The following is a 26,028-nucleotide window of genomic DNA, read 5'->3' as shown; positions in this document are numbered from 1 at the left end:
GAAAACAGTACAATGCATTTATAAAACTGGTCAGTACCTCCTAGATTTTGCTACAACACAAGTTGTGGTGGTTAATAACAATTAATTAGAAATAAATCATTTTTAACATTTTTTTAATTATAAATAAAAATTTTCATAATCCAACATTATTGATCGAAAAAAAAGGAGAGTATTTCACCATCCAGCAGAATGTCTTTGAAACAACAACTAACTGTTCACAGTGCATCAAAATTTAATGACAAAAACTCAATATTTATAGAATGAAACTATTTATCTTGATGTCTTCTAACTTTACTTATGAAACTGATAGTGCTATTAACCCTTTAAGCACTGTGCCTATTTTTAGGCCTCTACTTGAAAATATCATACCCACAATGAAATGAGTACGTCTCCGCAAACATGAGATCTATTTGAATACGTTTGGTGTCTCAGTGAAAGGAGATTTGTTCATACATGTCAATATCAGTGTATGTGTTAATGGGGAAAAATAAATGAAGAGGGTACATAGCACAAATGAAAAGGGTGAATTTGAATCTCTCTTAGCAGCTGCAGCTCTCAGCCTCTATCAGATCATAGAACAATTTATGAACATTATCTCTGGAAAGACCAACTGTGATAAAGTGAAGCAGAACAAAATGAGAGGTTTTAGTGCAGACATTTCAGGCAAAGGGCTTCAAAATGCTCATTTTGGCCGAGTCTGGCAACATCTGTTCTCAGTGTTCCCGAACTGGATGACCTCAGGTTTTAAAAAGGACAAGCAGTCATAAAGGCAAATCCCTGTTTTCTTGTCTAATTGTCTAATACTTTTATCTTTCTTGTTGTCTCATTGATTCTAATTATTTATGTATTTGTATGAAGCTTTATAACTGCACCTTCTTTTGAAAGTCCTTGCACGCACCATCAAAACAACTTTCATATTTTTTTCTTACTTAAAATATCAGATTATGCAAAGATGACAACATGATCGGTAAATGGGAGCTTCTGCACATTTGTTTCCCCAAACATCAACAACAGAAATAACAAACACAGCAGCACACTTCAGCTCATTGCAGCTAATTTGTAAATTGTGCACAGCTTGAAGAGCTGAGCAAAGTCACCCGTCATGACTGATCAGAGACCCATCAATCGATATACTGGATATCTCTCTTAGTCCAGATAGATCGAGTGAGTCCAAAACTGGATGCCAGATCTTAATGAACTCTGTCAATGGGAGAATTCTCAATATATCTCTACACCAGTCCTCTGGTGTAGTGCATTCTGGGAAATCCAATGTTTCATGATAATTTCTGCATTCTATACATTCTATCTCTGTGGTTTTTGTTTTTTTAAGTGCAGGAACTCCTGGTGTTATACTCTAAACAAGTACCCTGTTAAGATATTTATGCAAGTATTTTTTTATATGAAATTCATGTAGATCTTTCTATAATAGGAAATATTTTTCAAATTGATTTTTTTTGTTTTTCTTATTTTGAACTAAAGCAAGACTCATCTATGTTTTATTCAGTTGGAAGCAGTACAAACAAACTCTACAGACGTTAACACAGTCTGGTGAACTTAGCATCTTCCTATGGAAGTACTAAGTACATGTGAACTTTTAGAATGTGTGTTTCTAAACAGCTGATGATTGCAAAAGTGATATATTTAAACCCTTGTTCATTTTGGTTTTAGTCTTAAAGAGGCATTACAGAACTTTGGCAGATTTTTTTCAGTGACCCCTTAATGGTGGCTAAATAATTCAGCATCCATCTTCATCCTGCCTCTTCTCTCAGTTCTCTCCAGTCAGTAAGAGTCAGTCTGATGTTGAAACTTGTTTTAAATCTTGCTCTCTGACTTTATCACTTCTTTTGCTTCTCTTCCTCAAATAATGTCTTCTTGTATTTCTTTGCTGAATCAGCCATGGTGCATGTTCAAAGGGCTGGTGTGTTGATAGCATATATATGATGTGGTGCCATAATGTGAAATACTGTTGTAAAGCGATGCAGCATCCTGGAAGCAAAATTTGCGATCTTTCAGCCTCAGGATGCTGAAGGCAGGGACAGCCTGCTATCAAGAAAACTGGATGCATCTTTTTTTTTTTTTTTTCAAGTTGTTTGGAGAAGGCACCCGTGGTCCAGTAAAAGTATTGAACTAGTTAACTTATCTCAGAAAATTGTGATTATCAGAAAGACAGGCCTGTCCTCGACTGGACCAGGTGGTTGTCTTTTGTACACTTTTGATAAAGCTACTGTTGCTTGCCATGGGAAGACTTTTATCGGCTTCTTTACCTGTGTTTGAAAAATCTGTTTAGACTGGCTAAATTTGGTGTAAAAACTGTAACTGAGCCTCTTTTTTTGGTTTTTGAAACCACTCAAGGAGAGTTGACGCTGTTTTGTAAGTTGTAAGTCAGGTTATATTTGAGGCGACTTCCTCTGCTTAATGCTGGTTTTCTTGTTTATATTCAACTTCTTTATGCAGCCCCGTTATATTCTGTTGAAGCATTTAGGATTACTGTGATTTACATAACTGAGAATCCACACTACATATTTTGCTGGAAAAAGAATAAACTGCTTCCAGCAGCAGTTAAAATTTATCCAGTGAGGTAGGTGAGAATGAATGAAGAATTAAAACAATGAGCTGAAAAATAAACTCTGTAGAGCTGACAGAGAGATGCAGAGTTATCTGATAGATTTATTACTAAAAACACCCCCTGACTTACTGAAAGTGTGATCAAAGTCAACTCTTCAACAAAAACAAAATCTTAGCACATCTATGAGTTAATTCTCTTTACTGCCACAAGTAAACAGACTGCAGGTAAATTTCATGTGGAGATTTTAATCTCTGCAATGTGCTCTATCCTCAGACTCTGAGCACTACAAGCAACATTAAATTCCCATCTATTATGCAGCTGGACAAGCAACAGCAATCTACTCATGGACGCATGAACTGCAGGAAGAAGAAAAGACCAAGATGTAGCTGTACTCAATGTCTCGCTCATTTCTGTCTCTTTATGAGGGGCAGGATGTGTAAAGAAGAAGCCACTGGAGAGACCCTGAGAAAAAAATGGACAGTTTGTCTCCAGACCAGCCTGATTTAAAGGCCACTTTCCCTTTTCCCATGGGCCAACAAACATCACATCCCTTCTTCTTCGCTGCACCTAAATCTGTCCCGTCTTTCTGTCCCCACGGTATCTCACTGTCTCGGTGGAAGTAATGGTGCAACATTAAGTGCTGAATGCTACGGTGATATGTCATTATTTCTAATGAGACAGGAAAACATTTGCCTGAGCGCAGAGAGAAATACATTGTCTTTAATAGCTCAGATGAAAGGCCAGCTCTGGAAACGCAATCATTCTGAACATCAACGTCTGAGTGTGTGTTTCCGTGCAGCGGGGTGTGTGTGTTTTAGGTTGGGAGATCTTGAGAGGAAACGGCTGAGCGAGCAGAGAGATGAGCGAGGTGTGTGTGTGGAGATGGTTTTAATGAGCTGAGGACAAGACCTGAGCTGAAGGAAGGAAGGAGGAAGAGATGGAAGATGAGGAGGAAGCACCTGTCCTGTGATTTCCCTCCCTGGCACAGGTCACTTTTCTCTGCCTGCTGTCAATCAAATTGAGCCTCCTTTGAGGAAATCTTTTTTTATGAGACTTTTTCTGTTCTTAAACACGCCGACTTTTGTCTTTCAGCTCAAATGCACCTTTCATCCCTCTCAGTCTGTAAATATGTGAGAAGATGAAGGTGTATGAAGACGTTACAGGCCCTTTCAGACGAGCACTGCTTTCTGTTCATCGCTGAATGTGTCTGAATATGCAACTTGGTGCTTTTCCATGACAATCTGCCAATGCTTAAATTGGCCCAAATAATTTAATGAATCACATTAAAAATCAATAAATTAGATACAAAGGTAAAGTTACGGGCCAGTAGCGATGTTAGAAATAACTTAGCTGATATTGATGATTAATTTACTTTAATGGGATTTATTTTTCCTCAATTCTTGACTTATTTTTATTTATTTATTTTGGTGTTTATTGTGTTGTTTATTATTTATTTACATTAATTACATAGAATGAATTTATTTTACTGAATTAACAATTTAATTTATTATTAATTAATCAGGCTAATACTGATCATTTTTGTAATTAATTTACCTTTGATAGCAGGGAAGCTATTTTATATGCATTATAAAAAAAAACTGAAAATAATATATTTCAGACTTTAAAACAGCAAAACTTATTAAAAATGATAAAAGAACATATTAAAAATATATATATTATATCTTATACATTTAAATTAAACATCATGTTAAATTCTTAATAACTCAAAGTTTTTTTAAAAGCTCACCAACTTTTCTGTCCCCAACAAAATGAATTTAAATTAATGTCCGTTTTGATTCGACAAACCAGGTGAATATTCTCCACCATGTTTAGTTAATGGCATCCTGTTTGCAGACAGGCTGAATAAGTCAACAAGCTGAATACCTGCTGATTTTGGTGTTAGGACGATACATCCAAGCTGTTTTTTTACATTGTATTAGCCAAATCTTTGCTACAGCGTCTCTCACACACAATGCAAACCACTGGGATGACGACATGGACGACAGTGTCCCAGGTGAAGTGAAAGGTAACGGATCCAGTCGACTCTACAGGAAGTTACATTGTTTACGGCAGTTCAGGATTAAGTTCATGGCTCCACCTCACTTGGTGAGCCTTCCTATACCTCCTTCACCCACTCATCTCATTCTCTCCACTCCGTCTTCAGTCATCCTCCCTCACTGATTTAGTTTTTTCTCTTAACCATCTCTCATTTATTCGTCCTTTCATCATCCATCCTTTCTTTAATCCATCACCCATTCTTCTCTCCCTCACCATCTACTCTCTCTGCCTCGCTCATCACTAATCCCATCCATCCATCCATCCATTCATCCATCCATCCATCCATCCATCCATCTTCCCTTTTGTCACCCCACCAACCTCCCAACCTCTTCCTCATTCATCTACGCACCCCATTCTTCCCTCCCTGCATCATTCATTTCACTCGTTTATCCTCTCCCTTTCTCATAATGAATCCTCTTGCTCCTTCATCCTTTCATCCATCTTTCCTTCCTTCTCCTTCATTCATCTATGCATCCCCTCATCTATCCTTCTTTCCCTTCCTCCAACTGTCATCTTTCCTCCCTCTCTCATAATGAATTTTCCACTCCTTTATCCTTTCATCCTTCCCTCACTCACTCTTCTACCCTTCCTCCCTTTCTTATCACTAATTCTCTCCCTCCTTCATCCTTTCATCCATCCTCCCTCCCCTCTTTCACCAATATATCCTCCCTCACCCGCTCATTCCTAGCCCTTTCCTTCTCTCATTCATCCTTTTACCGCCCCTCCCTTCTCTCACCCGTCACCAATCCTCTCATATCTCATCCATTCATCCATCCTCTCCCTTCTCTCACCCATCTATCCTTTTCTCATCACTAATCCTCTCCTTCCCTCATCCTTTCATCAAATCATCTATCCATCCTCCCTTCCCTATTCCTCTTCAATTAACCTATCATCCTCCCTTCCACTTTCACACCTGTCACAAATCCATCCTTATTTCACCTCTCATCCATCCCTCCATCTTCACCTCTCACTCTCTCATCCCTTACCCCCCATCTGGTCTTTCTTGTCCCTCTTGCCAAAATCAATATATTTCTCTTGTTCCACATACCATCTGGGTGTAGTCCTACCTGAACTCAGGTCACTAACATCCTGAGACAGAACCCCCCCGACACTGCGTCTCCTCCCCCGCCTTTAATTATGTCACACCTCTGATGAGCCATTCAGAGAACTTTCATAACTCATTCTGGTAATATGACATGTGGATGAGAAGAAAACTGATTCTATGACTACTGGTGTTCAGAAAGGCAAACATCCTGCATGCTCTCTCCATCATCGTGGAGAAAATGTTTGAATAAGTTGTCACCAGAAGTCAGAATGACTGAATAGCATTACTTTAACAATGTGATGAAGCCATTAATGCTCAATATCTCATGTCTGAAATGGACTAAAAAGACACAGTTTACCAGAGTAGAAGAAGACTCTTCTCCTGTGTGATGGTAATTATTATATGCAGCCTCTTGTTCTGATTAATGAAGGCAAGTGATTATTTCAATTGGGCCTTCACATCCTTTGAAATGTTAATACAAGGGAGGTCATTATTATGGTACTACATTAGCTGCTGGTATTCATGGATGATATTTCTATATATGCTCTCTTGATGGACAGGTGAGAGGCAATGACTGTTATTTGCTGTTGAGCTTGACTTCACTTCATACAATAGTCAAACAAAGGAAAAACTTCATCTGTCTTTATACCAGCCTGCACTGATTAGCCATTTTTTAAGACTAGAGTCACCTAACTGTGTGCAGAAAAGGCCATCTTACCACACTCTTTTTTGGGCTCATCCGATCGGTCCTTGCAGTCTTTGACAGAGTCGCACACCTTGGAGCTGTTGATACACTCTCCATTCCTACACTGAAACTTCAGCGGTCCTTCACATTTGGTGGCTGTAACCGACAGGCAGAGAACACATCAGCATTTTCATTACAAACTTTAAGAAAAGGCAGTTTTTTTGCAATGCAAATGTATTGTGTGCAGAGTGGAGTTTTGCTTTGTTTTGCTGAAAAATGCATCAACTTTCCTGGAAAATACAGCACCTTAAAGTTTGAATGTGTTATTCTAAAATCAAAATGTACTTTTCTGCATAATGATGCTACTACCGAAGTTGAAATGATCTTTATTAAGGGTGTGAGTACAACCCTAGACCAGCACAAAGCCTGGTCTAGGGTGGACCCACATTTGAGGTCAAATTCTGGACCTGGTTATTTCTATAGGTGTGGATATTTCTTCTGTTGCAGTTACTGACTTGTCCTTGGCTGACCATTTTTGTATTTTGTTTGCTTTACTGATCACTGATCACAGAGGTACATTAATGAAAGAACAAGTGCTCAGTTTGTCGAGGCCATAGCTATGTTACCAACAACCAGTGCAGAGTCTGTTGGATTCCTGAAACATTTCAATTTGAAAATCTTGAATGTAATGAATGCTATTGCACCGATAAAAATCAAGAGCACCTTGAGCAAACAGAAAACACCTTGGAGAAACACCACTGTGGTCACACACCTAAAGAGAAAGTCAAGGAAAACTGAGCGGAAATGGTGGAAAACTAAACTTAAAATTCACTATTAGTGGTATAAACAAAGCTTTAACAATGAGCTGTGCAAGGCCAGAGAGCTGCATTTTCTGAAATGATTAACAAAAATGTAAACAATTCTCGCACTCTTTTTGCTATGATTGAAAAACTTACAAATCCTCCTATACATATAAGCCAAAAGCTTCTTTTCACTGAGAAATGCAACCAATTTACCAACTTTTTTAACGAAAAAATGAAAACAATTAAACAAAATATTGTCACACAGTCAAACAAGAAAACTACTCTGTGTCTAAAATGTAGAAATAAGTCTGATGTCATGTCACAATTTAGTATAGTCGATTTAAAAATCCTACAAGAAACAGTTTTGGAATTTGAAGACAACAACATGCACTCTGGACATGATACCATCCGACTTTTTAAAAACAGTTTTTACCTCAGTAGAAAGTGATCTCCTACTTATAGTTAACAGCTCACCGGCATCAGACATTTTCCCAAGTCACTAAAGATAGCTGCTATTAAGCCACTCCTAAAGAAAAGGACTCTAGGTGCCTCTATAATGAACAACTATAGACCTGTCTCTAACCGCTCTTTTATTTCCAAGATTATTGAGAAAGTTGCATTTCACCAGCTTAATGACTTTTTAAATGAAAGTGGAAATCTTGATAAATTTCAGTCCGGCTTCCGACCTCATCACAGCACTGAAACAGCTCTGGTAAAAGTGTTAAATGACATTAGATTGAATACTGATTCTGGTATCAGTCCTGGTTCTGCTGGATCTCAATGCTGCATTTGATACTGTAATACTGATTCCTTCACAGAATCCTGGTGCACAGAGTGGAAAACTGGGCTGGACTTTCTGGAGCGGTCCTTAACTGGTTCAAGTTCTGTTTAGAAGGCCAGAGTTATTTTGTTACGATCGGCAGTTATGAATCTAAGCGAGTGGCCATGACTTGTGGAGTCCCCCAGGGGTCAGTCCTTGGACCTCTTCTGTTCAACTTGTATATGCTCCCTTTGGGTCAAATATTACAGAACTTTAGCATTAATTATCACAGTTATGCAGATGACACACAACTTTATGTGTCTCTGTCATCAGACGACTGCAGCCCAACAGACTTATTGTGTCAGTGTCTGGAGCAAATAAACACCTGGATGAGGGAGAATTTTCTACAATTAAATGAAGACAAACTGAGATTATTCTGTTTGGTAGCAAAGAGAGGAGGGTCAGCATTGACTTGGGCTCTTAAAATCACCAACCAAGTTGGTAACCTTGTAGTGTTGACAGACTCAGACCTGACTTTTAGCAGCCACATCAAAGCTGTCACTAAGACAGCTTTTCACCAGCTCAGAAACATCAACAGAATTAAAAGTTTAGTCTCCCAGAAAGACCAAGAGAAACCCATCCATGCATTCATCTCCAGTAGGCTGGATTACAGTTATGGTCTTTTAACAGGACTTTCTAAAAAGAGCATTAAACATCTGCAGCTCGCCCAGATGCTGCTGCTAGAGATTTAACCAGGACTAAGAGATCTGAACACATCACACCAGTTTTGAAATCTTTACACTGGTTTCCAGTCAGTCACAGAATAGATTTTTAAAACCCTTCTGATTATTTACAAATCCCAGAACGGTTTAGGGCCAGAATACATCTGTGATATATTCAGTGAATATAAACCTAGCAGAGCTCTTAGATTCAAAGACTCAGGTCAACTAGTTCAGACCAGAGTCCAGACTAAACATGGAGAAGCAGCATTTAGCTGTTATGCTGCAAACAAATGGAACAAACTGCCAGTGGAGATTAAACTTTCACCAAATGTAGAAACTCTTAAATCCAGGTTAAAAACATTTATTTTCTCAGGCACCTATGCATGAAATCTGCACGCTAACTTAACTTATCTTGCTTTTAATCATTTTAATGTAATTTATGATTTTGTGATTTTTGCTATTTGTTGCTGCCTTATACTACTTTTTAAGGCTGTCTTTGCACCATCTGTAATGCTTTTATTGTTTTTTAAATGTGTGTTTCGAACCCCTTCTGGTCTAGGAGAAGAAAGGGTTCAGAAACACAAACGAGCCGGACATGGAAATAAAATGATCAACAATTTATTTACAAAAATAAAGCTATGTACAAAAAACCCAACTAAAAGTGTCCTTTTTCAGGTGAACAGATATACAAAAGCAAACTAAAAGTGTCCTATAAAAGGAACTGAACAAAACTGGCAGTAAATTAAACAACAAAACTAAACAAAGGAAACTTAACCAAGAAACCCTATACGGGTATACAACAACTATAGAAAAGAAAACACTCAAAAAGGCCCCAAATAAATAAAGGAGGGGAGATGAGAAGGCTCCCAATTTACAAATCCTTTTATGTAACAATCCGTCTGTTGCACAGCCAGTACAGAACCTGTTCAGGGGAATCAAAAGTAATTACACACAATAATCCACGTGACAATCTTGTGTCCACTAACACAATTGCACAAGGAATGCTCTAATAAAACACTCAGCAAACAATTCACATTGCAAACTGTGTCCTACTGACACACCTGCTCAAGAACAAGGCTTGTACACATACAGAAAACAGCCCACTAGTGATGTGTCGGTCATGAACGATTCGTTCAGTATGAACTAATCCTTTATATGACTCGGGAGTAACGGGTCCTCTCAGTGAGCGATTCGTTCATTTTCATGCGGTACCTCCTCTCGCCACATGGCAGGCAGCTGCATAAACTCAGTCAGTAGGTCAGGACAGGAAACAGAAATGATTCGTTCAGGACTCGCTCAGGTCCGTCCTCAGGTCCTTGTTCTTTTGTCACGTGACAGCCAGGCTGCTCAGGCATTTGTGACAGACAGCTCGGGCTGCACGGTCTCGTTCTCTTTCTCGTTCATCATTCAGGCTGTTTGGCGAGCAGTATGTTCGCTCTCGGATTGGTCTCTCTAATTCTTCTCTCTGTCACGTGACAGGCAACTCGGTCTCTGAATGGGTCTTCCTTCGTTCGTTCACAGCTCAAGCTGTATCAAGCTCAGCAGTACGTTCGCTCTCGGCTCGGTCTCTTGTTCATTTGTCACGTGATAGCTACCGAGTCACTGTTGCGCTGTTAAACAATGGCAGGGAGGATGTAGGACACAAATCACTTTATTGTGGTGTGTATTTGCTTCCCTACATTTTCACATGGTTTGAATTGCTTGTGGCATTACCAGTAGTTTTGTTGCCTTCAGTATTTACTGCTTGAGAATAGCGGACTTTTTTACAACGCCACCTGCAGTAAAAATGAACGACATGATTCGTTTAAGATTCGTTCACTTTACTGTTCGAGAGTAAAAGACCTGGGTTAGTGAAAAGAGTCGAACTTCGCATCACTACAACCCACGAGGCGAACTGTGTCCTACTGACACAGCTGCCCCGAATGATGACTGATCCTCCTATCCATCCATCATGATTACCAGATGGAGGAGTGCGGGAGCACTAGCAACCAATCCACAAGGCGGAGGGGAGGAACTTCGGAGGCTGGTCCACAGCCAATCCTGATGCAGCGCTGGCACAGCACTCTTTGCATATCCTGGTGTAGACTGACAGGCTAGGGACCCATCCGTAAAGGCCAGGGGCCGTAACAATGTGCTATACAAATATTGTCTTTTACTTAACCCTGGTCACTTAAATTGAAAAGATTTGCTGGAAACCTGTTCATAATGAATCTTCTAAACAGCCTGCCATTTGGGTCCTTCTTCTGAGAAGTGATGGCACAGCGAAGCTTCAATAAGCATTGAAGATTTTCAGGAGTATTGTTCATTTCTGAAGGCGTCATGTGCAGGTGGTTTTGTATGAAACCACCTGCACATAGACACCCTTGACAAAGTGTATAAAACGGGCAGCTTTGATTGAAACCATATCTGTGATACGCTGTATTTTGTGTCATTACCAGGTGTTGGGACAGAGAATAATTAATGACAAAAAAATCTGTAATTACATAGATACAAGATTTAAGGTACTTTTTTGTTCTCATGCAAGACATCAGCGAGAACACACAAGCTGAAACAAAGTGTTGTTTCTCACCAATGTCAGACAGTCCATGTCTAAAATGTAGGATGTAACATACATACCTACCTACTGTATGTGTTCATGTATATACATACATACCCACATATACTACACACATTCCTTTATGCACAAATACACATATAAGTGTGGGCCATAAAAAGAAAACTAAGGACCCTTCAAAAACAAAAGTCTAATTATCATTAAACTAAAACACACAGGAGTTGAAGAGACTGAAGTGAACACTCATACGCACAGTTCGGGCCTAGACATATAATTATTTTATGACAATATAGTGTATTTTTATTGGGTATTTTATGACTATACTGTATCATACACATGTGTAATGACTGCAATTACTTTCTGAATTCATCCTATGTGTACAAATCACTCATTTGGTCAAGAATTGTATTGTAGTGTTTGGTTATATAATACAACGGTTGCATAAGGGTTAATATTCATGTTCTGTCACTTCTGGAAAATGACACTGCTATAAACAGGCAGAGAACAGGTAACTTATAGTACAGAGGAGATCTAATTCATTTATATTAGGAAACAGTAGTTTTGCTTCCTAAAAAGCTGCAGTGAGGGTTCTGGTAAGAAATGCCATGAAAAATCATATTTCTCCCGTTTTAGTTTCTTTTCATTGGCATTCTGTTTAATCCAGAATGGAACTGAAAATTCTCTTCACATATAAAGCTTTCTACAGCTAAGCTCCATTGTATATAAAATATTTCATAGTTCTGTATTTCATTATTAACAGAGGACTTTGCTCTCAGACTGCAGGTTTACTTTTTACTTTACTCTTCTTGGATTTTTCAAGTGCCTTCAACACAATCCAGCCCCTGATGCTTCTGGACAAACTGAGGGAGATGCAGGTGGACCTCTGCTTGGTGTCCTGGATTGGTAACTACCTCACAGAGAGACCGCAGCACATCAGGCTAAAGGACACCACATCTGACACTGTTATTAGCAGCACAGGAGCACCCCAGGGGATGGTGCTGGCCCCCCTCCTCTTCACACTCTACACCTCAGACTTCTGTTACAACTCAGAGCTGTGTCACATCCAGAAGTTTGCAGATGACACAGCCATCGTGGGGTGTATCAGGGATAATGGAGAGGATGAGTACAGGAATCTGGTCAGTGACTTTGTCACCTGGAGTCAGATGAACCATCTCCAGCTTAACACCTCAAAGACTAAGGAGCTGGTTATTGACTTCAGGAAGTCCAGCCCACAACAACGTCCAGTGACCATCAGGGACGACAAGGTGGAGATTGTAGACAACTACAGGTACCTCGGGTTGTGGCTGGATAACAAGCTGGAGTGGACATGCTGTACAGATCACCTGTACAAGAAGGGCCAAAGTCGTCTGTAATTCCTGCGAAGACTGGGATCTTTTAACATCTGCAGGAAACTCCTGTGGATGTTCTATCAGTCTGTGGTAGCTAGTACGCTTTTTTATGCTGTTGTCTGCTGGGGTGTAACATGACAAAAAGGTGTGCTAACAGGCTGGAAAAACTCATCAGGCGGGCAGGCTCTGTGGTTGGCATGAAGCTGGACTCCCTGGTGACAGTGGCAGAGAGGAGAACACTAAAAAAAACACTACTGGCTATTGTGAATGATGCCAGTCACCCTCTGCACACTGTCATCAGTGCACAGAGAAGCCTGACCAGTAACAGGCTGCTCCTCCCCAAGAGTAGGACCAACCGGCTCAGAGACTCCTTTGTCCCCTGAGCCATCAAACTGTACAGTTGCAATAACTTATACGTGCAATAGTGAACTGGGAATCTGTACCACCTCTACTGTGTGCAGTGCTTGTTTATCTTGTTTTATTTAACTTATCTTATTGTTATTTATTGCTTTCCATTTATACTTTTCTTGCACCTTATTGCCTCTATTTTACTTTATACCTGTATATATTATATCTTGTGCTTATCCTGCTTTACTGTTGGTGTTGTATTGCTGCTGGTACCCAAATTTCCCTGAGGACTCTCCAAAGGGATTAATAAAGTATTTCTATTCTATTCTACTTGTAGTCCTGATGTATATTTCTTGAGGCAGGTGATGTGGAAAAGATGGTTGGGAGGTAAAAAGAGCTCCGCCATCAACTTGATGAATTATGAAAATGTTTAATACAAAAAGTGGCACCTAAAACAGATATGCAGAATCTGTGAGGACTATTAGCTGGATAGCGATAGATGCCTCAGCTACGTAATAGCATATAGCATGACGCCATTAAAGTATAACCAAAAGACGACTCTGAAACATAGGAGAATGGCAGTCATCCAACAGTTTGTGTTCTTTCTTCTTGGCGGTGCTTCATAATGCCATTAGAAACAGAGATTTAATCAAAGAAAAGAAAATATGTTGTTCTAAACAACCAGGTCAGGTGTCAAACTCCACCCCTAGTGGGTTGGGTTAGTTAGATTTGTAGCTCAGCAGAAGGATTCCCACAAAGTAGGATGGGTCGGATCAAATATTAGGAGACTCTTCCCAGTTTTTGCGTGTGGAAACACAAAAAATGCGTGCTGACCTGTCCTGCACCCATCAGTGGAAACAGGACTTGAGGCCAATAGTAGAAATCCCACTGACCATCTGTGTCAGCTTTCCTTACACAAAAACATTCCCAAGTTCACATCTCGACCAGTCAAGAGACTTGCATACAAGGGACATATGACACTGCCTACTTTGCAGCATGTAGTCCAGGGCATGCCTATGTAATGCTTAGGATCTGAACATTACAGTTCCTAGGTTTCCTAAGAGTCAAAAAGGAGGCAGAGCCTTTGGCTATCGGGCCCCTCTCTTATGGAACCAGCTCCCAGTTTATGGTTCAGGGAGCAAACACTTTCTCTCCCTTCAAGATTTGGCTTAAAACCTTCGTTTTTGATAAATAAAGTCATTTTTGTCTCTCTCCTTTTTATTTTCCATGTATAAATTTATGACAGTAGTGGCATAATTAACTTGTATTTCTTCACTTCTCTCTCAACAGGTCTTCCTGGCTAAACTTTGCAGTGGCTGTTAATCCCTCTTTCCGATCCTCTCCACCCCAACCGGTTGAGGCAGATGGCCGTCCCCCCTGAGGACGGTTCTGCTGGAGATTTTTCTTCCAGTTAGTAAGGTAGTTTTTTTCCTCTCTACTGTTCCCCACCGTCCCATGCAGCTCAGGATGGAGGACTGAATAGAAGACAAGATTTGATACAATCTCTTGGTTTATCCTAAGATAGGCTGTTATTTTTAATAAATGATCTTGTATGATCACAGTTGTTTTCCACTAATGTGGAATTGTTTTAATTAGATCACAGTAAATTGGCTTAAACGGATTGTCTGTAAAGTTTCTTAAGATGACTTTACTGTAAATTGCTGCAATACAAATAAACCTAACACCCAGCCCTAAAATGCCTACATGCAAATTTCTCAATGTGTTTTACACCTAAAGCAAGGATGAGGATGTATATAAATACATAAAATAAAGCAGACAAGACAAACATGAAATATCTTGATTTCATAACAGCAGTGAAACAAAAGTCAGAGCAAATGTAAAAATCCTCCTTTCCTCTCAGACGAGCATGTCAGGCTACATAAAAAACCCAAACCATATAAAACTTCAGTTTTAGTCCATTTTCATTCTGCTGGGGATTCATTCCCAGCTAAACAATTTTGCACTGTGCTGTTAAATTATACATCGAACTTAAAAGAAGAAGAAGAAACCACCGAGCAGGATCCCTGCAACAGAACCCCAGATATCATTACAGGAATCTTTTTCACTGTCCCTTATTATTGCGTCAAATTTTTCCTAAATAAGTCATCAGTTTAGGTCATATTCATTTAAAATAATCAGATTCTGAGCTGCAGTTACTTAAAGTGTTGTGGTTCGTGTTAAACTGGCATTAAGTGTGAGTGATTCTGTACACCGTTTGGCTGTATCACATCAAATCATTTGTCCTTAGTCTTAACACAAACTGCAGTTGTTAATAAAACCAGACAGCAAATTTATTAGCATCTTTTTCGACAATTTATGAGTCTTAGATACCAAAAGGAAAAAGAAACGAGGTTGCAGACGGTTGGCTAGCAATTCCTCAGTAAGGTAGCTAACATCTACAAGACAAGACAAAGTCAGACCACAGTCCAACTGTGCTGACTGAATTTTGCTGCAGTGGAAACCAACATCTGATCTTTACCTGTTGCTCTTCAGTTTTCTGATTAGGAAAAAAACTTTTTGAAGTAGTAAAACCAATTCTACCATCTTATGCCACAGTAATGGCAGGCTTTGCTGAGCAACCTGGAAAAGAAACTGCCATTTACATCTGTTGCTTTCTTTTTTTATTGATCTGTTTTGCAAGCAGAGTTTGACTCTTTAAGACCATTTACTGATTTTATTCCTTTGCTGAAGAAGGGATATCATTCACTAACAAGCATAAACAGACTTCATGGTGAAGAGGAAGAATAACTGCTTTGAGTGATTTTTCTTTTGAGATTAACAATAATTACTAAAATAATGAACTTTTCAAAGAGAGGATAAAAAGTTGATCCTTTCTACTGCAGATCAAACTATGCAGATAAAGTTGGATGTTGTGGAGAAGTCTGAGGCAAATCTGAGTTTGATGGTGTGTGAAGCTGAGATATTCAGAGATGTTCTGCTCTCACACTGCACATCCAACCTGGTGGATATTCTATATATTCTATGGCAGTCAAAAGGGGAATACTTTCTTAATCCCACTCCAGATGGATTTCTGACCATCACCCACTCTTGTGATGTGGATCCCAAAGCTGTTTTGTTGTAAACAGCCATGTTATTCAGATTAAAAGGCAGACTGGAATAAAAAGGCTTCATGTAAACAAACCAATCAAAAGATTCTGATCTGATCACGTTCAAGATGATCAGGGTTTAGCTGTTCCGATCGGCGTGCATGATAACACAAATTCTGAATGTGGGTAGAAATTATCCTTGCTGCACATGCCTGTTACATCAGTTGTACGGCTTCTTTTGTTCTCCTTACTCAGCAAAGTTCATTTGGAAAAAAAAGAGCTGTGTGTAGTAACAAACAGGCGAGATCAAAACCGAAGTAACTGGTGTTTGAAATATACTGCTTTAGATTTTAAAGGGGGTAGAAACATTAATTGGCAAAACAAGAATAATTACAAACACAGAGCCGTTTGTTTACACCAGAAATCACAGTTTTTCTTCTACTGAGGGCTGCTTCACAAAACTCAGACAAGGGATTAAGCTTGGACTTCCTGGTTATTCTGGCTGAACTTTTCCTTGATATAGTTTACAAAAGCGGTTATCCATCAGTTTCCATGACGATTTATTCAGTGCTGCTACTGCTAGCCTGCTCCAGACCGTCTAACAGCCTGGCTTAGTTAATGCTAGAGTTGCGACCACTCCCAGTCAGGAGTAACTCTTGACAGAAATTACTTTTTGTACTGTTTTAAAAGGAGTTAATACATATTTTCACCCAGTCTGATGTTTGTTGCTCTTCATTATGTAATGTTTAAATTAAATAATTAGGTTCACAATTTACCTTTTAGTTATGTAATTTAACTGTGATTGTTGTCATTTGATTATACCTATTGATTTTACCTTCTACTTTAAACTTTGCCTGAAAGAAGAAACGTTCACTTATGTTTTTTTCTTTTTTAGGGGCAAAAATGCATTAATTATACAGTTTGTTAAACTTAAACTACATTGTACGTTGAAACGACTCACTTCAAGTCTCTTTAGATGTAGAAAATCCTTATATGTGTACCAGCCTTTAGTCGCTCCTTCTCAGCCTGGTTTGACGCTTGTGAAACCAGTTAAGCCAGGATGCTCTGACAAGGCTTGGTCAAGCCCCGCTATCTTCTCTTATCCTGGATAACTTGATTCTACTTTTGTGAAACAGGCCCCTGCTGTTTCCGGTAAGTCAGTCACAGGTACAATTCTGCGCATGTCAAAACATTATTCTGTTCAAACATGCAATGCACATAAACACACGTCATGATGGGAATAACAGTACAGGTCTGATTGGAATTATAATCTGCTGCATGTAAATGTGGCTAATATGTTGCAGGATGGAGGCGCGGGTGCTTGGGGGTAATATAAAGTTATTATAATGGTGCTTTTCCACCACATGGTCTGGTAAGGTAGAGTATTACTCAGTTTTTATTCTTCTGTTTTTTTGTTAAGGAACAACTACTTTTTCTGTACTAGTTAAAGCGGTGATGTTTAAACACAGCAGAGCACTGAGTGGTCACAGAGTCATCCCCTGTGGGTTTAAACCACTTCACAGCTGAACACCTGAAAATTTACAACATAAATTCTGGATATTTGTGTGAATGGATCACAGACTGGGAGGAAAATGAATGAAATGTAAGGTTGGAGCCGAGTTCTGCAGCGCTCAGTTGTTATGATAAGAGGTAGCAGATATTTAAAGTCCTCTGAACTAAAAGCCTTTTAGAAACTCATTCAGTGCAATTACCACTATGTCCCCCTCACTGTAAGTCACTTTGGATAAAAGCATCTGCTGAAGCAGTGTAATGAAATAAACACACAGACAGTGAAGTTGTGCGCCTTGTCTGTGCTGCAGCACACCTGCCTCCACCCACAGTGAGATGTTAATGTAGGTAATAGAAAACAAAGGAGGAGAAGTCATAACGGGCTGTACCGCATGGTAATATGCAATGGAAAAACAGCGTAAGGTATTTAACATATCTGTGTTCGTTACTGGAGCTACTTTTCAACTGTTGTGTATCTATCTCATTAATAATAACACACAACACATATTTTTCATTTGCAGCTCACATGCAGGCTGGTGGAGAACAGTGGCACATCAAAGGCTGCTAATTCAATATTTGTTTTTATTTTTTCTATGAAAGTGAGACTTCATTGTTCTGGAAAGAGGCGGCAAACAAGTTCTGGAGTTTATTCTTTCAGGGTGCTTGTCTCTACAGTGAGGAGGGGGTCACAGCTTGTTTTGTAGACTGAAGTGGGGGAGGGGACCACTGGCATATGGTACTTCATGTATTTGTCAACTACAGAATGTCTTAATCTTATCCAAACAAAAATGCATTTTTGATCTTGTTTTGAAAGTGATATACTCGGCAAAAGCAACATGTGTAAGATTAACAGCAATATTTTGGGAGTATTTGTCTTATTTCTTACTCATCACTGAGACACATCGTTTCTTTCACATCCAATTTTAGCACCAATTAAATTGAAGCAATTGTTGGTATTTGGAGAAGCAGTTCATATAAAAGTTGTTGCCACTCAGACCAGTCCTGAGTGGAGGAGTGGTAGTGGTCTGAGAGACTCTTTGCATTAGGATATTTCTCACTTGTCTTAAGTGCATAAATGTTTTGTTATTTCAGGAAATCTTACCCAGCGCAATTATCTTACTGCAATAGCAGATATTTTGTTACTTAATTATAGATTTCCCACTTATACTAAGACAACAAATCTTTTGCACTCTGTGGGCTATAAACATTAATTCATAGACTTTATATAAATTTGACGCCACAGATTAAATGCTTACATAACCTTGGAATAAAGCGCCATGATAAGTATGTGTGCACACATCTACCATGCATGTTAGCTGCATGTGTGCAACCAGGTGATCAAAACAGATTGAACTAAAGTTGCTTGAATTCTGGTGTTAACAATGAGCAGCTGGAGCTGCTTAATGAAGATCCGTCGGATGAGTTGGGGTTAAGTCTAGTGAAAAAGCATATGGTGTGTGTGTGACCACTTCCCAGAAATCTCTAGTCAGTATGAGCACACTAACAACTCCAGATTACAAGATAAACTTGCAGCATAATGATCTGATGGGACTGAAATCTTCTAGTCTGCGTGATGGATTTCAGTGTTTAATGAATCAAATGTTCGAACGATTTTTTACCTATTTTTGCACCATCTAATGCCGGGCTTGTGCTTGAATAACAAGCTGAAAAACATTTACAGACTAATAGTAATGACAGACCCTTATCACCTGGTGTTATGCAAACTTAGACATTAAAAAGATGCTCTTGTTTAGCCTTCGCTGATCCTATGCCACAGCATTGCATCAGTGTGCTTAGTCAGACTCACTGACAAACAGTTCTTACTGATTATTAAAAACACACTTAGTGCTGCATAGTATTTTTCATGAAGATGTTCAAAAGGCAGAGAATGAAGCACACATAGAAAGGATGACCAGACAGAGAAGAGGACATATTCTGACAGCCAGGCTTGCAGAGAAGAGGAACCCACCATTAACGCAGCCGGATTCGTCGCTGTGGTCAGGACAGTCGTGGACCTTGTTACACTGCTTGGTGCCATGGATGCATGAACCATCACCACACTGGAACTCATCAGGACGACAAGTCAGCAGAGCTGGAAGAAGTACAGACAAGAGAAACCCGCTTTTAAATCTCCTTTAATAGCTGCAGAATGAACAAAGAGCCCTGACTGTCTTATGGTACGCTCTATGTTAACTCAACAGTCACACCTTTTTCTTCTCAAGACAAAAAGCAGAAACTGCACTTTGTAGGAACATGCATGAAAACCAACAACATTAATCAATAATTACAGTACGCTTCATCTGTGTTACGTCACCGTCTGCCTTGGACGGAACAGCATCAGCCAGAGGGTGTGTGATGAATGATTTTCAATATAGGAAAACAAAGAAGGAAGCTGGGTGAGGCCAAATTTCATTAATATCCCAAGCACAGAGAAGCATCTCATCAACAGTGCCTCTCTGCTCATGTATCTCCCCTCTAAACCCCACTAAAAACCAATATATGACCCAGGGAGATGTGATTTAGTGTTATCACAAAGATGAACACAGCAGAGGGAGCATAATGGAGAGGAAGCAGCTGGACACCCGTGTGTACAAAAACATGCACATAGCAATACAGCAGGATCATCCTCTCTATGCAGGTTTCTGTGTATCTTAGAGATCAGTCTCAAGATCTGTCAATATCTGCTGCTGCACACAGACACGTTATATATTCATGAAGGCAGACGAGTAAGTGTCTGAAACATGTCGATGAGTCACATTAGTTTTCCTGTGGGAATATACCAGAGACAGGGATGCTGAAGCATAAACAAGTCGCTTCTTAATGCAGGGATCCAGTTGGCTAAGAAAGCATCAATCTTTCTAAAATGCTGCTTACACAACAGCCCCCATCATGACAGGTGTGTTTGATGTGTGTGGTGCACATCTTGATAATGAATAGTGGAGACTATTCGGCTTCACACTCTGGCTTAGTGACAACAGCTTCAGGGCTCTCCCATCCATGACCAGCTAATAGGAAAACCTGTTTTATCACAAAGCCTCATCTTCACCACAGTGTTTATCAACAGAAACACATTTTTCCACCCAACATCTCTAGAGAAAAAACCTACCACTAATTCAAGCAGAGTGGGAATGTGCTGAATGACAAAGACATCAGAAGAGGAAGTTAGTCTTTAAAATGAGCTTTAAAAAGAAAAAATCATATAACAATACTAAAAATATTCTACAATGTGCTGCTTTAACACTTGAGCCACTTTTTGCTATTTCTGGTCCACCTGTTTTTTTTTTTTGTTTGTTTGTTTTTTTTTTTTGTAAAAATGCATGTAGAAGCTCAGCCATTTTAATCTCAGTCAACACAGAAACATTTTTCAGGACACCTCAGTTGTCGCCATAAGTGCCAACCAAAACAGCAAAACAGAATTTATTACTAACAGAACTTTGTAGAAATAACACACAGATCAAAAGTGACCAAGTCTTTTCTCATCTGCATGTCATTCTCTTGGCTTTCATTAGAAAAAACACTTGCACTGAAACAATTACACAACAGACACTATTTACATAATTTCTTCCAGCTGGTATTTACAGTGATGAGTACTATTTACCTACTATCTTCACAAAACTTGGCAATAAAAGACGTCTCTCACTTTATTCCAGCCATAGAGGGCCAGTTCTTCCAGAAAGACATTGAACTTTCTGCTCACTTGCTAATCTTTGGCTGCTCCTGATTGGAGATTACAATCAATTTAAGGTCTGTGATTGGTCGGACATTTGACAGGAAGTAACTGCATCATAACCTCCAGGTCAAAATAGAAGTCTCCTAGCAACATATTAGTAGTGATTTTTTTGTATAATGTTGTTATCATGGATTACTCATTGTTGATTTTCCATATAGACTCTCTGATTAAACAACATTTTGTGGCTGGATTGTGAACCTGGACAGGATATAAATGTTCTGGTTCCACAATAACTTGGATGTAAACAGTGTTCTTCGTCATTCAGTTCATATTGGGGAACTATCAGATGTAAGGTGGATACTTGTGTGGCATCTGCTCAAGATCGGTTACGATTTCTCAGCCGTAAGCTCCACAGAGGGTCGATGAGCACCTCTTCCACACCCAACATGCACCTCTGCTTGCAGCGTGGTTACGCGGAAGTACTCCCTTGTGATTGGTCGATTTGTGATTACATGCTTGCGGATTTCTGAAGCTTGTTGTTGAATTTGTGTGGTTACAGGGGAAGAGAAACTGCAACACAACACGTACCCTACCGTACGCAGACGACGTGCGAGTATAAATCCAGCTTAAAACGACACCTAACACATGACAAGTTACTGACACATTAAGGTAAACATACCTTGTAATAGATTGTTAGAGATGAATTACCATCACATGATTCTCCTTAAACATCCTAGATTCATGATATCAGTGATTTTCTTTACATTTTCTGAAAATTACTCCTGAAAGTTGAATATCTCTAACTTTTTGTGAGTAGTATATATATATATATATATATATATATATATATATAATAAAGGAATAAGGGGATCAATAAGTGTTTTGAACATTTATATTCACTTTGTCATTTCATGACATTTTTCTGTAGTATTTACTCCTGAACCTTATTTCCTAAATTTAGTTAAATGTCACTAGCACAGAAAAGAGTCTGTGTATGCACACTGGCTTCTGGTGCTTAAAAAAAGACATAGCTGAATTAGCTTTATGGTCTCAAGTAAATATGATTATAATTTATGGATCATAATTCTACAAATAATCACACCTTTCGGTTAACACACCGAATTTAAGGACAATTTGAGCAACAGAGAACATATGGTACATAAGCTCCAAGTATAAATGTAGAGAAAACGTATATAAAGAGGAAACAAAAAGAGATACTCACGACAATCGGACTCATCAGACTTGTCTTTGCAGTCCGGATCTCCGTCACATTTCCAGGTCAGCCGAATACACTCTCCATTGGCACAGCGAAACTCTCCTTCAGTGCAGTTGGCCCTGCGGTTAGTCAGGTACGGCGCTCCGTCTCCGCCGCAGCGCTCCGGACCTTCATCCGAACTATCGGAGCAGTCGGGGTCTCCGTCGCAGCTCCACATGAGAGGCACACACTCTGAGGTGTTGCAGCGGAAATGGTTGGGCCCACAGGTCAGAGGTGACGTACACTTGAGCTCATCGCTGCCATCTCCACAGTCATCGTCGCCATCGCACACATAGACTGTGGCCAAGCATTTGCGGTTGGCACACATGAACTCTCCACTCGGGCAGGCTTTGGCATCTAGAAGAGCGGTAGAGAGAACAAAACTCAGGCAAATATCTATCATTATGCTCCAACCATGTATTATTATCTCTACTGCTATCTCTAGCTGCAATGAAACGAACTGCAATGACTTTAGAACAGAAAAGCTGCACATCAGTATTTTACTTCCACCAGAGAATTACTGGTTTAAATTAGATTCAAACAGAGTATGAAATAGAGCTTCTAAAATAGGCTGTAACAGGACAAAGACTAAAAATAATCTGTAGGATGGCAGTAATCACAAAAAGATGGGGAGAGGCTTCTTCTCCTGTGGAGCAAAAGATAATGGAGAACTCCTTGCATCAACCAATCCTTTTCCTTTTGTGAATCTCTATCATGGCACTGTTTGAAGAACATCTCTCTCTTTCTAATCCTGAGATTTTATCATCTTATCCGTGGCTTCACCTTTTGTCTTTGGGCTTTGAGGTGATGCTGCAAACTCACTTAAATGACAGGAATAATTTAAATATTAATTCGGATGATTTCACTGTAGTTTATGCTTGAATGTTAAAATTAATATTGGTATTCAGGAAAAGACTTTACAGAAGTGTGTTTTGGGTAAAAAAAAACAAAAGGTAAGAAAACTGGGTCTCGTGGAATTGTTAAATTGTTAAATACACAATCATACAATTTTTGTCCTATCTTTTAAAAATAACTTTTGGTCATTTGCAAAGAATTTTTTTTTTGGAGTGAATATCAGTTTCACGTCTGTTTGGACCGTATTGTGCTGCTGCTTCAGTGGAGAGATTGCGAGTGATACAGCTGAAACCGGATAATACACTCAATGTTTGAGCAGAAAAGTTGCTGTGTTGTGACTAAGTGCAAGCTTAGTAGGTCTGTGCCATTTATCACGGAGTCTTTTTTACTCCATTTAAACCAAGCGCTCAGCCGGATGAGACGCTCAGATCCGACAGCTTGTCCGGTGAGAATGCCTTTACTAAACACATGGGTGAAATAATCAAATCAGAGCCGGTTTGCAGATAAACTTAGAAAATGTTCCAACCTGAAAAATAATGTTATTGTTTGGCCTTTATTTGTTTGGGAAAGAGATAAGGCAAGAGGCAACCAGTGTGTTGATATCCAGTTGCTATCATGCACAAGGTTCTGTAAAGTGAAATTCTGCTGTAAAGTGATGTGCAGAGATGGGAAAAAGCCTCAGGATGTTGCTTGGCAACATGTCCCTGTGCCATCATAACAAGTGAGATGCATGCAGTTTTAAAATAGCAAAGATATGTAGTGCTTAATTATTTTACATTAAGTTATTTGTAAACTGTCATTAATTAGTGATTCTACCCATGCTATACAATAAACATGGACTTTCTTCCTGCTCACATGCTTTAAAGAGGGAACAAAACTTTTATATGTACATGTATTTTCAACGAGTGATCAACACTTATTTAGACACTATTAAATGTTTAACCCCAGAAAAATTAGATCTGAAATTTAGCTAGTTATCCAAAATTACGCTAGTTAGCTATTAGCAGAGCTAGTTAATCTGTGGCAGCTTTATAATATCCAACTTTCTCATGTTTGTTAAGATATTTGAACTTCAGAACTGAGTGTGGAATTAATAGAAACAAGTTAATATTGGGAAAATAATCTTGTACCGAAGGCTAATTGTGGCTATCAGTTAGCTTACAGTAATGAGCTAATTGTTATAGCTCCAGATTAAAAATGACAATTCTGTGGTATAACATTTTGATGTAGGCGACCCTCTTTACAAAGTAAACATCAAGACTAATGTAAGCCCCTTTTCCTCTATCGCTACCTTTTCAAGCTTTTACTGTATCCAGTTATGTTCAGTTAAAAGCACTTGGGGTGGCATGAGAGTCAGGGTTCCCACTTTGAGCCCACAGCTGCACAGAGGTCAGCAGTGGGAAGAAAAGAATTTGATATTTACACAAACCACAGGGAGTTCAGCTTCTACACTACTGCTTTTAGCTGTTAGAGCTGGTCATAGAAAGAAATTTTTTTTGCCACATTTTACACAGAATCGGCAAACCGTGAAGTAGTAGCATGTTGTCACATAACCTGTAACTCTAAAATTTAAACCTTAAACATATTTTTAACTACAACAGAACAAGACAACACTCAGCTTAAACAGATACAGAATAAAACCACTTACTGGTTCCTGAAGAAGCTCTAAAACAAAACTTTAAACCAAAGATAATAGAGTAGAAAATATGAGCACCACCTTTTCATTTAGACAGAATCAACACATCCTGTTACTGCTTTACTATTCTATTACAGCATATGCTAAAGTAATTGTGTTTTCATTCAATAAAAACACCAGGGTATAAATAATTAATTCACAGGTTCCAATGATAGCAAATGAAGCCCGGACAAAGCCACTGAAATGAAAAGAAGTTTTGTGGATTCAGTTCAGTGAAAGAGTTTATATTCATTAATATTTATTAAGCTGCAGCTGGTTCTGCTGTTTTTATAACTACTGCCCTGGTTTTCTCGACCCACACTCTATCCTAATTTGGCTCTAAATAATTAAGGAGATTCAATAAGTATGTGGATTATTACACCAGGGACAGACCATTAGCAATGAACATGAGCGGCCAGGTTACACTGGAGAGGGACTGTTTTCCTGTGAGGGCAATGCTTAAATGTATTTCAAGACTTCTGCATAGACCATCTGCCGATGATGTTCTACAAGTCAGCGTGTTTTCTGTGATAAATAAATAACATGGGAACCCAGCATTTTGCCAAGTGGGTCGTTTCATCCTCATCATCTGTCTATTTACACAATTAGATACAGCTTCTTGGAGGAAAATGGGAGACTCACTGTTGTTTATAAAAAGTTATTTGCTGTAAGAAGTATTCAACCTTTAACAGAATTAGTGAATATTCATCATTTTTAGATTGAAGGAAATTAAAATCACTATGTGAAGAACTGAAGGCGTAACTTCATCTGGAGTATAGCATGACATCACACATCGTCTCTGTATTGACCGTGTTTACCAGCCGGTCCGGTCGTACGTTCATGTGCGGTCATGTGACTCGCCGCCTCCTCTCAGAGCCCTTGGCCTTTCTTCCTTATAAAAGTCCACAGTGAGCGAACAATGGCAGCTACTATTTCGAAGCAAAATGGAATGGAACAAATTGTTCACCTGCAGACAACCATTATCCAACATTACCACTAAAAAAAACTATGATCACTGGTGAAGACATTATCACACGAAGAAAGGGACAGAACCTGGATTAACTACACTGGCCTTGTATTTCCAAAGTGGAGAGCACTGCAGGAGCTAAGGAGGCTACAATTTGACT

The 26,028-nt window shown here is 39.2% G+C and overlaps 1 protein-coding gene across 2 annotated transcripts in view; it reads right to left on the bottom strand.

The window, feature by feature from the left end:
• LOC121644538 (low-density lipoprotein receptor-related protein 8-like) overlaps positions 1 to 26,028 on the bottom strand; it is a 134,438-nt gene that overhangs the window by 36,672 nt on the left and 71,738 nt on the right. For both annotated transcript variants that reach the window (XM_041992559.1, XM_041992560.1), the window contains exons 5-7: positions 22,339 to 22,728; positions 19,416 to 19,538; positions 6,388 to 6,510 (exon numbers count right to left, since the gene is read on the bottom strand). In XM_041992559.1, the coding sequence (XP_041848493.1) occupies positions 6,388 to 6,510; positions 19,416 to 19,538; positions 22,339 to 22,728 (636 nt within the window). The remainder of the gene's footprint in view (positions 1 to 6,387; positions 6,511 to 19,415; positions 19,539 to 22,338; positions 22,729 to 26,028) is intronic.

This window comes from Melanotaenia boesemani, chromosome 8 (genome assembly GCF_017639745.1).
Source record: "Melanotaenia boesemani isolate fMelBoe1 chromosome 8, fMelBoe1.pri, whole genome shotgun sequence".
Taxonomy (NCBI): domain Eukaryota; kingdom Metazoa; phylum Chordata; class Actinopteri; order Atheriniformes; family Melanotaeniidae; genus Melanotaenia; species Melanotaenia boesemani.
This window is presented reverse-complemented; position numbering and strand designations above follow the sequence as displayed.